General features: G+C 56.8%; 5 protein-coding genes across 5 annotated transcripts in view; 3 read left to right on the top strand and 2 right to left on the bottom strand.

The window, feature by feature from the left end:
- Window positions 1-65: 65 nt before the first annotated feature.
- Window positions 66-866, top strand: ACA1_147410 (uncharacterized protein; the record flags this gene model as incomplete). The annotated part of the gene is made up of 3 exons (XM_004335217.1): window positions 66-252; window positions 388-443; window positions 522-866. 3 exons carry the CDS (start codon window positions 66-68, stop codon window positions 864-866), a joined length of 588 nt encoding a protein of 195 aa, XP_004335265.1.
- A 111-nt stretch (window positions 867-977) lies between these two features.
- On the bottom strand, window positions 978-2353 carry ACA1_147400 (EF hand domain containing protein; the record flags this gene model as incomplete). The annotated part of the gene is made up of 7 exons (XM_004335216.1): window positions 978-1050; window positions 1143-1339; window positions 1419-1480; window positions 1561-1697; window positions 1795-1856; window positions 1928-2173; window positions 2321-2353. The coding sequence occupies 7 exons, from the start codon at window positions 2351-2353 to the stop codon at window positions 978-980; spliced, it is 810 nt and encodes a 269-aa protein (XP_004335264.1).
- Window positions 2354-2488: 135 nt separating this feature from the next.
- ACA1_147390 (acetyltransferase, GNAT superfamily protein) lies at window positions 2489-3834 on the top strand (the record flags this gene model as incomplete). The annotated part of the gene is made up of 7 exons (XM_004335215.1): window positions 2489-2587; window positions 2677-2730; window positions 2812-2978; window positions 3058-3155; window positions 3244-3322; window positions 3456-3608; window positions 3678-3834. 7 exons carry the CDS (start codon window positions 2489-2491, stop codon window positions 3832-3834), a joined length of 807 nt encoding a protein of 268 aa, XP_004335263.1.
- A 260-nt stretch (window positions 3835-4094) lies between these two features.
- Window positions 4095-10585, top strand: ACA1_147380 (uncharacterized protein; the record flags this gene model as incomplete). Its single annotated transcript, XM_004335214.1, has 27 exons — window positions 4095-4282; window positions 4349-4416; window positions 4506-4567; window positions 4779-4905; window positions 4965-5058; window positions 5141-5334; window positions 5429-5502; window positions 5579-5727; window positions 5811-5913; window positions 5990-6065; window positions 6130-6171; window positions 6247-6341; window positions 6602-6863; window positions 6948-7048; window positions 7147-7273; window positions 7375-7477; window positions 7577-7702; window positions 7809-8021; window positions 8116-8222; window positions 8310-8496; window positions 8590-8734; window positions 8821-8884; window positions 8988-9098; window positions 9168-9257; window positions 9335-9448; window positions 9545-9663; window positions 9767-10585. 27 exons carry the CDS (start codon window positions 4095-4097, stop codon window positions 10583-10585), a joined length of 3960 nt encoding a protein of 1319 aa, XP_004335262.1.
- Window positions 10586-10674: 89 nt separating this feature from the next.
- The window catches only part of ACA1_147270 (uncharacterized protein), a gene marked incomplete at both ends in the record, with an annotated part of 2131 nt that continues 1517 nt past the window's right edge, over window positions 10675-11288 (bottom strand). The window contains one exon of the mRNA XM_004335213.1: window positions 10675-11260. Within this exon, the coding sequence (XP_004335261.1) occupies window positions 10675-11260 (586 nt within the window). The remainder of the gene's footprint in view (window positions 11261-11288) is intronic.

Genomic DNA, 11288 nt, shown 5'->3' with positions numbered 1-11288 from the left:
TCGATCAACTCGACGAACGGAGCGTTACACAAAGAAAGAAAGCTGTAGAGAACATAGAACACAAGATGGAGAGCACCAGATTGAAATCGCGAGGAGATTATGAAGAAGGCGGCAGCAGCTTGTTCGGCAAGCCGCCAGGCCTCGTGGCGGTGCTCATCGGTAATGCGGTGGTGCTCGTGGCTGCGGTGGTGCAGGGCGCAGTCTACTACAGCATGCTGCCCGATGAACTGCCCGCCCACTTCGACTGGCAAGGTACTGGCCAATTAATTAAGATTATCATTTTTATTTTTATTTCAATCGATTTTATTCTGTGTAAGCTGGTGTTAATCGATTTATGATTGAATTCAAGTGAATTACATTTAAATAATTAGAATTCTTTATAACCAGGCAAAGTGGACGCGTACCGATCCAAGGCGTTCATGGTGGGCATCTACCTGGCGGCGGTGATCCTCGCCCAGGCTCTCTTCATCTTGCTCGGCCATCTCCTGCCGAGCTGCAGCGGCGGCGGCGCGGCGCTCCAGGTGCCCGCGCGCGAGTACTGGCTCAACCCGGCCTTCCCCGAGCGACAGGAGCGGGCCTTCGCCTACTTGAAGTTCTGGCTCATGGGCTTCGGCATGACCTTCGGGGCCTACCTGGTCCTCTTCTTCGCCATCGTCTTCCACATGGCCTACACGGGCGACCACAGCGGCTTCTTCTGGTTCTTCTGGCCACTCACCATCGCCTACCTCGTGCTGGTCGCCTTCGGCGTCTACTCGCTCTACTCGCACTTCCTCAACGAGCCCATCAAGGAGGCCCTCATCAACTACGCCGAGATGGGCGGCTCCTACGAGACCTTCTCCACCCCGTCCCGCATCTACTACCAGTAGTAGAAGCAGTAGTAGTCGTCCCTCTTCTTCTTCGCGTGTATATACCGTCTTTGTGTAGTGACTCTCAACGTTCACGTTCAATCAACAACAAAAGAGCAAAGGAGCTGAACATCAAAAGTTGGCCGAGATCTCGTACATCTGGTCGATGTTGACCGTGATGCGACCATCCCTGTCATAGTCCAGCCTGTGTGTCGTGTGTCGTGTCGTGTGTCGTGTGTCGTGTCAGCGATGCAAGGAAAGAAGAGAGAGAGAAAGGGTCTCGAGAAGAAGACGCACCGCTCGAGGACGGACCGGGCGAGGGCGATGTGGGCGACGATGCTGATGAACTCGGCCATGTTGAGGCCCATGCCCGACCGGTTGTACTTGTTGTAGAGCCCCTGCGCCGCCTTGAACGAAACGTTCGTGAATCCGCCCTTGAGGATGGCCTCGTGGATCTCCCGCGCATCAAGCCTGCCGTTGCCGTCTTTGTCTCCCTGTCGTGTGTGTGTGTGTGTGTGTGTGTGCGTGTCAACAGGTGGCTTGAGAACAGCTTGTCGAAGAGGAGGTGGTCACCATTTTGAACGTTTGCTGCATGCTGAGCAAGAACTTGTGCAGCGACGCATACTCGTTGAAGTCTGGTCACAGGAAACGCGTCAGTGGTGATGGCGATGTCAAGCGTAGCAACATGGCAATAAACGAGAGAAGGAGGAGGTACCGATGGTGCCGTTGCCGTCGACGTCAAAGACGCGGATGAGCTTCATGCCGTTGTCGATGCCCAGGACGGAGCCGCCCACGGCCACGTTGGCCAGCTCGTTGGCCGAGATCGAACCGCTGTTGTCCCGATCCATGCTCCTGCACGCCGCACCAACATCGACTTATGTCAACACGACGATGCCCATTCACTCGAGTGCTCTACGCCGCACACATCGAATTGGTGAGTTGTACGCACCTGAACCAACGCTGGAGTTCGTACAGCTCCTGCTGGGGAATCTGCGAGTAGTACTGGCCGCACTGTAACAACACCCAGCAGGGTGAGCGTGATCGCACTTCAAGTAACGTGCTGGCGATGAAATGGTGCTTACCCATCCCTGAGGCTGGGCGGCAGCACCGGGTCGAGGCGGCTGCTGCTGCTGCTGCTGTGGCGGAGGGGCACCACCGGCATAGTGGCCAGGTTGTTGTTGTTGTGGTTGTTGTTGTTGTGGTTGCTGCGGCATGCCGCCCTGCTGGGGCTGGCCCTGGTAGTAGTACTGCTGACCCTGCGGTTGCTGCGGCGGCATGCCTCCGCCCTGCTGGGGCGGACCATACCACTGCTGCTGCTGCTGCTGCTGCTGCGAGCCAGGCGGTGGGTACTAGAACCAAAACCGGTCGTAAGTGCAGGACACCATCCGAATCATTTAAAAAAACATCTAAGACCATGTGATGCATTGTTCCGCAGGTGAGATGAGATGGAGTGGAGTGGAGTGGAGTGGCAGTACCTGCTGCGGTTGCTGTTGGTAGGGGTAGGCCATCAAGTCGTCTCGAGACACTTCGGTGTGGTTGTGGTGGTGATAGATTGTGAGTGTGCTGCGCTGCGCGGTCTTTGCGTGTATTGCCTTCAAATAAAAATAAAATAAAACGTCAAGAAAGTAAACGTTCACTGCAACATGGCCGCGGTGGAGGTGGTGGGCTACGAGGACGTGCGACTCACTGATACGGCCAGCGTGCTGGCCCGTGCTTTTGCAACCGACCCCGTCTTCTCATGGGTTCTTCTTCCGCACTCAGCTGACGTCGATGCAACTGTCAGTACTAACAGACTGAGTGGGGATTTCTTTCCGTTGGTGCCAACCTCCAGCTTACGAGCCACCTGGGGTCAGCCGGCAGGATGACCGCCCTCCACGAGATAATGGTACACCCTCTGCTTTGTTCATCTGCCTTAATTTTATTATTTATTTATTTATACATTCATTGATGTGTGGTGCACGTGCAGGAGACGCTCACCAGAGCGATTTACGCACCACACGGGGAGTCCTATCTGGCGTTGCCCGAGGGTGCCAAAGCGGCGCAGACGGACATCAAGCTCAAGGGCGTCCTCCTTCTGCACCCGCCTCTCGTGAAGGAGAGCTTCGTGGACCACATGAAGCATGGCATTCACAGGTAATTAGGCAACCTTCACTGCTCTTGCCCCGGGTGTCTCTGTTTCCACACTCATTCGCTTCTGTGTGTCGGGCTGCAGGCTGCCTGTGATCACTGGGCTGAAGGGAATGGGCAAGATCCTGCCCTCACTGCTACGCAGCAGCCTGCTTAAAGAAGTCGTTATGGACGACTTGCTCGGTACTCTCCAACGACACGACACGACATGACACGACACGACCAACGACACGACAATGCAATGGGGCTTACCCGTTTGTATGTGCTGCAGAGCGAGGCTTTTGGTACGTGGGCTTCCTGGCAGTGGACCCCGATTGCCAGGGGCAAGGCGTCGGCAGCGTTCTCCTACAGTACTTATCGAGCCACTTCCGATGATGATGATGATGATGATGATGATGATGATGATGATGATGATGATGATGATGATGAAGACGACCAGCCTTGTCGTTGAATCTCACCATTCATATTTTGATGTTGTGTCAGGTCGGTGGTGGACAAGGCCGACAAGGAAGACCTGCCGGTCTACCTCGAAACGGGCAACCCGAGGAATGTGCCGTGGTACGAGAAGTTCGGCTTTGCCACTGTGTACACCGAGAAGGCCGGCTTTATGGGACCCACCGTCTTCTACATGCGCAGGTACACCGCACACACACACGCACGCGCACACGCACACGCACCATGCTCATTCCATTGCTTCGGGAACAGGGAGGTGCAGAGCATGGACAAGCAAACGAAGGAGCAGTTGCTGGCAAAGGCCAAGCAGAGGGTGGCCGATTCGAACGAGTCCCTCAAGCGCGGCCTGCTCGCCGTAGGCATCGGTTTCGTCGTGCTCGTGCTCCTTCTCTTCTATGTCTACCATTGATGTGAGGCGCTTTGTACAAAATTCCTCCCTTCGGCTCCAGGGCTGGGTTCCCGCGCAAAATTTTGCGCGCCAAATTCAAGATTGGCAAACGTGCATCTTCAAGCGATCAACAAATTCGCCATCTCACAGGAGGGCTTCATAGTAGTAATTGTGTTCTTCGCCTGGGTCTTTAAGTAGACGCAGGACAAGAAGACCCGTTTGCATACCAAAGCGGGAAGAACAAAAAGTTGGTGAAAATGGCCAATTCTGGTACGATAGACATGGGCAGCGTGCTCAAGGTGATGAAGGCGGGCAAGGCGACCAAGAACACCCTCGCCGCCTTCGAATCGCTCAATGCTCTGCTCAAGGCGAGCGATTCTGGTGCGGCGGCGCAGATCAAGCCGCACGCCCACGAGCTCGTGGACATCTACGTCGCCCTCATCTCGCGTCACGCCGAAACCAAGAAGATGTGCGTGCACACCCGGCCCACTCCTCTGGTCTTCTCCGTACCTCAACTCATCTCATCGCAACATAGGGCCGAGATAGCACTGCGATCGCTGGGCTATTTCACCTACAACAGCGTAGCAGTCTCACAACTCAATGGTAGATCGCCCATGCTTGGTGGCACTGTGTCCACTCCACATTCACTCACAACGCTTTGCCTCTTTATTTCGTCTGTGATGCTGATGCAGAGGCGCAGTCCGAGCGGATCCTCACAGTGGTCCTCGACGTGATCACCACCTCTGAAGTCAAGGTACCACTGCCAGCCCTAATGATGATCTGCCATTGCTCACAACCTCCCTCCTTATTCCTGTGATTTGTTTGTTTGTGGTGCACCAGTCGGCTTGTAACTTAGCGGGTGCGCATTCCTCTATACACAGACTTGCATACCTCCGATCATTACTTTCATCTCAACCTTGCTAACTCTCTCATTTTCCTGCCCAGTGTGGTGCATTGCCATACAGCAGCTGCGCCATGCAGTGGCAAAGAGGGTGAAGGACATCATCGTTGCTGTGACCGGCCTCATCGACACGGTCAACGCTCGCTTTGCCTCGTCATCCACCATCGAATATGAGGCCATCGCTGCCTTTGGTGCGCACCAGACTCCCATTCTTCTCCTAGCGCATACCATTGCTAACCCTAAAAAACAGGCAAGCTCTTAGCTCAGATTCCTGACTTGATGGTGAAGCAAGCTGAGGCCTGGCTACCGGCCGTCTACACCCGCCTGTTCCACGAGAACCCTGCGTACCTGCCCAATCACTTCATTACCACCATCATCTTCTCTTCCTGCATGTGTTAATTCGTACATTGTTGGGCGACAACACAGCGTGAGGGAGAAGGCCGAGGCGGTCGTCAACATCGCACTGCCGCTGTTGGTGAAGAGTGGCATTGCGCCCGCGATTTCGTCGAAGCTCGTGGGTGATCTGACGGGCGGCATGCTCGAACGGTTCAACCTCTTCTTGGACGAGGAGTCTACCATTCAGGGCAAAGACAAGCCCTGCCTCGCCATCCGTGTCTGGGGTACACCCTGCGATTCGCTACAGGTTCTCCTTTCGTAGCGCTCACCATCACGCACCGCACACGCGCCACTGCACGCACGCGCACGCGCGCATAGGTTATCTGGTGATCCTGCTGCAGAAAGAGTTGTGGAGTAGCGGCCTTATCAAGGCGTTCCTGCAGATCCCATCGGTACATGCTAGACACAGCTTGTTTACCTGTCTAGAGTGACCATCTGACCGAATCTCGCCTTGTGTGTTGCACGTAGACCACATTTAACCACGCGGACCCCAATGTGCGGATTGTGACGTGGAACGGGTGGAAGAGTCTGATGGACAACTGCATGCACGACATGCAACACCTCTTGCGCCCCAAGTCCAAGCGCACAGACCTCCTGATGAAGCCCTTCCTCAGCAGGTAACTTACCGTCTCTCATACCTCATGAGCAGTCTGTTTCCTCTCTTTCACCATCTGCGATTAATTCATTTCACCCCGCCCAGTGTGGAGAGGGAACAGAGTGTCGAGGTCAAGAAAGCGCTGGTGCAGTCGTGGATGCACCTGGTCTCAGGCTTTGGCTCGTCGGTGCCCACCGTCTTTTCGCGGGTGCGTCAATCTTGCATGCCATTGTCTTTCGACGAAAGTTTGTTTGTCGCATAATATGAGTCCTTTTCTTTCTCAGGTCTTCTTCCCCTTCCTCGAGCTTGTCGCCAAGGTGCCCGAGACGGAGCTCGCCGAGGAAGTGTTTCAATTTGTCGGTACCACATGAGCCGTCTCCTTCTTCTTCAATCTTTGCGCGTTCGTCTCACGCGATCACGCCAGGCAAATTGGTGGCCTTGCCGGATGCGAGCGACAGCAGCGCCGGTACGCCATCGACTACATCTCTTTTCCAGGCCTTCACTCAAATGGGAGTTAATGGGACCGTTGTTGTTTCCTCAGAGCCGCGACCACTTCCGCTCGAGGCCGACTGGGTGGTGGACGACTTTGCCCTTTTTGTTCTCCAAATACTGCCGGGCTGCATCTCGAGGACTTCGGTACCCCGCTCAGCAATGGCGCGGCCGCACAGCGCGTTATGGCTCAATTCATAAGACTGACAGATTGATTGTGGTGTGATGTGTGCAGGACGCGATCTTGGATGTGTGGCAAGGGCTAGTTGCGCGAGTGGCACACCTGCACGCACAGGAACCTGAAAGCAAGGTAAATACTACTAGCGTGGAGAGTCTTCTCTCTGAAGCAAATATATATCAGGTGATGGTGATACATTGATATGTGCGAATATGTCGTTCATATGCAGAGGGTCATAGCGGTTGAGTCTCAGGTAGTGCACTTCCTGTCCGACCTCCTCGCCTCAGGGACTGCGCTGTCGGGCGACAAGGACGCACCGCCATTGCCGCTGGGCTACGCCTCGACAGTCCTCACGCGCTTCCTCCGGGCCTTCTCCGCCGTAGCTGCCAACAAGTCGCCACACACGTCGTTCAAGCTTGCACTGTCGCCACACTACGCCCTGTCGGACTCGTCGTCTCCCTCGGCGCACGCGTCCACCTCCACCATCCTCGGTACAGCGCTATCATTCGTTCCGTACAACTCACTGTTCACTGGCCCATTGTGTGCCTGCTCACCAATGCTCTTGGCGTAAACAGGAGTTCTGCTGCGCGGACTCTTTTCGAACCCCAACGCCATCAAGGACCAGAAGCAGTTCGGCGACACGCTTCAACTACTGCTCAGCGTCACTCCCGCCAAGGTGAGCCACTCACACGCACGACGCACGACACACGGCACACACACTTTCCTTTACCCAGTTTGTTGTTCACTTTTGACTCACATACCACCACCTATCAGAAAGCGGACCAGGTGAATCCCAACACCTCGCTGCTCACTGCTCTGTACGTGCTACAAAGCCTGCTGGAGTCGTCCGTCTCCCGCAAAACCAACCAGAAGGTGTTGATGCTGGGCTGGCTCAGCGTTGGTACGATCCCCTCCCTGTCTATCTACGCCCGACGCCTTTGCTGACATCTGCCCTCTCGCTTCCCGTTCATCGTGGTCTTTACTTTGTATTTACATAAACAGCGCGGAGCCTGGAGGAGAGGATGGACGAAACCAACTGCGCCGCCGACACGCCGTTTCCGTTTGCCCTCCCCAACAAGCATGATCACAGGACTGTTTACTACACGTACTGCCTCCCGTCGCCGCACACAACATAATGACACAACACGACACGCATAACGTATGATGAGGCCAACGCATCGTTATTTTTCTTCTTTCTCGGCAGAGCTCTGCTGTTTCCACTCCGTGCTGCGCTGCAGGGCGATGGGCAGTCCTCGTGGACCGTGCTCGTGGACGGCACCGTGGGCGACATCAAGAAGACCTGGAACTCCTTCTACTCCACGTTTTTCCGGTATGTACCGTAGACACCGCACACGCATGGCACGCACCGCACGCGACACACGCGACACACATGACACACTACCATATGCTCATACGCCCGTGGGTGGGCGCTGCAGGATAAATGCGCTCAAGGATGAGGCCGAGGGGTGTGTGGACCACCTGTGCCATCTCATCATGGAGATCCTGCGGCCCGGGATCCGGTGGAACAACGGCGTGGGCAAGATCATCGAGGCCACTCACACGATGGTCGAGGTGGCCGGACCCACGCACGCGTTTATCGCCAGCTGCTCGCGGCCGAGGGGAGCCACCAAGAACCGATCGAAGCCCTCGTACGTGTGCCGCGCTGTGCGTGTCGTGTGTGCGCGGGTGTGCTATGCGTGTGTCGCACCTGCTCACATTTTTCTTTTCGCGCACATGTGTCAGTGACCCAAGCACGTTGGTGGGGTTGCTGCTGCGCCTGTTCAACGCCATGTCCGTTTACCCCGAGACGCTGGCGCGCCAGGAGGAGTACGAGCACGAGTGGATGAAGGGTATAACCTCCTGTCGTGCTTTCTATTTTTTTATTTATTACACCATTATTATTTTCAACTGCTGTCACTTACTGATTGCGATCGCAGACAAGGACCAGGCGACGAAGCAGCTGATTATGAACGAGTGGCAGCTGTCGTTGTCCTACTTGGCGGACACCATCACCGCCCTGTACAGCAAGGCGCGGGGCAGAGCGGAGGTGCTCTGTCTGGTCTCCACCTTTGGCGAGGGCATCGCCAAGTGGCTCAAGGACAGTCCCGTCCCTCCCGATTCCAGGTACATACGCAGCTCGACACACGCACACGCACACGCACACGCACACGCACACGCACACGCACCACACTTGCTAAACTTATATGCGGCATACAGTGTTGTTCTCTCCCGAAGCGCCGCGACGAACATGCGCAAGGAGCTGGACAAGCTGTTCGACGTGGTGGCCAAGGCCGTCACTACCAACCACAAGCCGCCCTACGACGACGCCGAGTCCCTGAAGCTCCTGGCCCCGCTGCTCACGGTACGATTGACTGCCACCATTGCACTTGGTTGGCCCAACCCGCTTCAGACCTTGACCCACGGGGGTGTGTTGCCACCAAACAACAGGAGGCTCTGGTGACCAAGAGGAAAGTGTTGAAGAATGCGGCCATTCAGTTCTGGAATACCACCTGTACGCACACGCATATTGCATCACCGCACGCGCACACGCGCACAAGCACACACCGTACATGAAAGCTTTAACGAATGTTGTTGTGCGCTGGTGTGGTGATTAGTTGGCACGGCGCCATCGCTGACGGTGGTACCGGAGGGTCTGATCGCGGTCCTGGCCAAACTGCAGGACAAGGTGCCCATCAAGCTCCCGCCCGGCTGGAACGGCGACACCGGTACCCCTCCCCACTCCCAATCTATGTTGTTGACCGGTGAACAACTGCTGACACTGTCGGTGTGTGAAGATGTCACGCCTTCCATGTCGTCGGCCGACATGGCGAGCCTGGTGTTTGCCGACGACGACACGACGCATGTGCCCACCCAAGTCTTCCCAGGTAAGGTCCCTTAATCAACAAATGATACTATTTTCCGGGTTGAGTGTGGCTCACACGACGCAACGCGAACGCGCCAGGTTTTGATGCGCCGCACAAGTTCCACAAGCCTACTGCGCCAGCGGCGGTGGCGGCGCCGCAGCCGGAGAGCCCCCGTCGCCTCGCCAAGCGGAAGCGAAGCGTCGCGCCCGCTCGTGCGTTCTGCACCACCCACGCGCATTGCAAATTGGGGGTTTGCTTTTGGGCCTAACAGCGCTTTCTGGCTGGTTGGTGTGTGCGTATGTGTGCAGCGGTTGAGAGTCAGCAGGACGAAATGGAGAACGATCGCAAGTACGTGGACACGGTCAACAGGGGCGGGGCGCTGAAGAAGCCCAAGAATGACAAGGACGAGCTGCTCACCGACCATCAGGTACACGTGTGCATCCATCATCACTTTTTTCTGGACGCAAGAACACGACACGACACGACACGACACACACCGCACGCACACTCACACTTATTTGCACATGCAGCGCGAGGTGTTGGAGCGGCAGAGGAAGGAGGTCAAGGCCGTCGCGTTCTACAACGGACTGGATCAGTCCTCCCAGGACGGGGCCAATTTCAATCTGTTCGCTGCCGGCTCGCTCTTTACGTCGCCCGCCGATGACGACGACGGCGCCCCGGTCTCGGTCGGCGCCAGCAGCAACAACAACAAGTCATCAACAACTACGACCACGTCGACGTCAAAGGCCAAGGCCGAGCAAGCTGCACGCAAGGCCAAGGCCGAGGCCGAGGCCGAGGATGCGGCCAAGCTGCAACGGGAGAAGGAGCTGAGGGAGAAGCGCGAGCGGCTGGAGAAGGAGCGGCGCGAGGTGGAGGAGCTCGAGCAGCGCGAGCGCGAGCGGAGCAACTCGAAGGAGACCGTGCGGCTGCGGCGGCGCGCCTCGCTCAACTGGCGCAAGGAGCAGATCGAGCGACAGGAGAAAGAGGAGAAGGAGGAGGACGACGCGCCAGCGGCCAAGCGCCAGAAGCAGCAAAACGACGACAACGACGACGTCAAGACGAAGAAGCACAACAAGAAGGAGAAAGAGGAAAAAGAAGAAGAAGAAGCGATGATGGTGATTGAAGGCCACGATGACGACGGCCGGCGGCGGCGGCAACCGGAGCTGCGGCAGATGCTGGAGGCGCTGTGCGGGTCGGGGGAGACCGACGGGTTCGAGGCGCAGATGAAGGACGGCGCGGCCGAGCTGCTGGCCGGGTTCGACGTGCGCCAGCTGTTTGCAGTGCAGGACAAGCTCACGCGCCTCCTCTCCGCCACCACCCAACAGCTGCGCACCAAGCTCAGCAACTGAGGGCACGCACCCGCATTTGAACTTTGCTCTGCTGCTAAATCAAAATATGTGTGGAAACAAGCAAAGAAACTTCTCTCATCAAGCCAGAGCTATTTCATGGCGAACCCATGAGGGCGGGCACGATGGTCAAATGCCTCGTCGAAATCGAGGGTGAACCTGGGGTCCAGCGAGAGAGAATCTCGAGAGACCTTGAGCACATGCATCTTGTGGTCGCCGTCCACATGCACGCGGCCAAAGTCGTCTTGGTTCAGGAAGTAGTCTGCCACCACCAGACGTTCCTGGTCGTGGGTGAGCGCCAGCACGTGTGGCCCAGCAGTGACACCGAGGTTGACCACCGACAACTGGTGGAACCTAGCGCGGTTGGAGATGTCCAGCAGCAGCACTTGACCGTAGGACGACGACGCCAGGAGTCTGTCACCGCTTTTCATCGGGGTCAGGAGGTGGACCATGCACTGGCTGGGCTCGCCCAACTGGGGCACGATCTGTCGACAGTTGTACGCCTCGGTCACGCTGCCGGTGGTGGGGTCGACCGTGTAGTAGACTCCGGAGAACATGGCGCCCGCGACGGCGATGCCATGCGGGTCGTGTGGAATGAACTTGACGTCCATGATGCCCATGGGCGGGCCAGGCATGACGACGGTGCTGCTGATCTCCCGCCGCTCGAGGTCCCAAAACCTGATGGTCCCGCGCAGCTCGACGCCGC

Source organism: Acanthamoeba castellanii (assembly GCF_000313135.1).
Source record: "Acanthamoeba castellanii str. Neff unplaced genomic scaffold scf7180000084714, whole genome shotgun sequence".
In the NCBI taxonomy this organism is placed as follows: domain Eukaryota; phylum Discosea; order Longamoebia; family Acanthamoebidae; genus Acanthamoeba; species Acanthamoeba castellanii.
The sequence above is the reverse complement of the archived record's forward strand: the minus strand, read 5'-3'. Positions and strand labels throughout refer to the sequence as shown.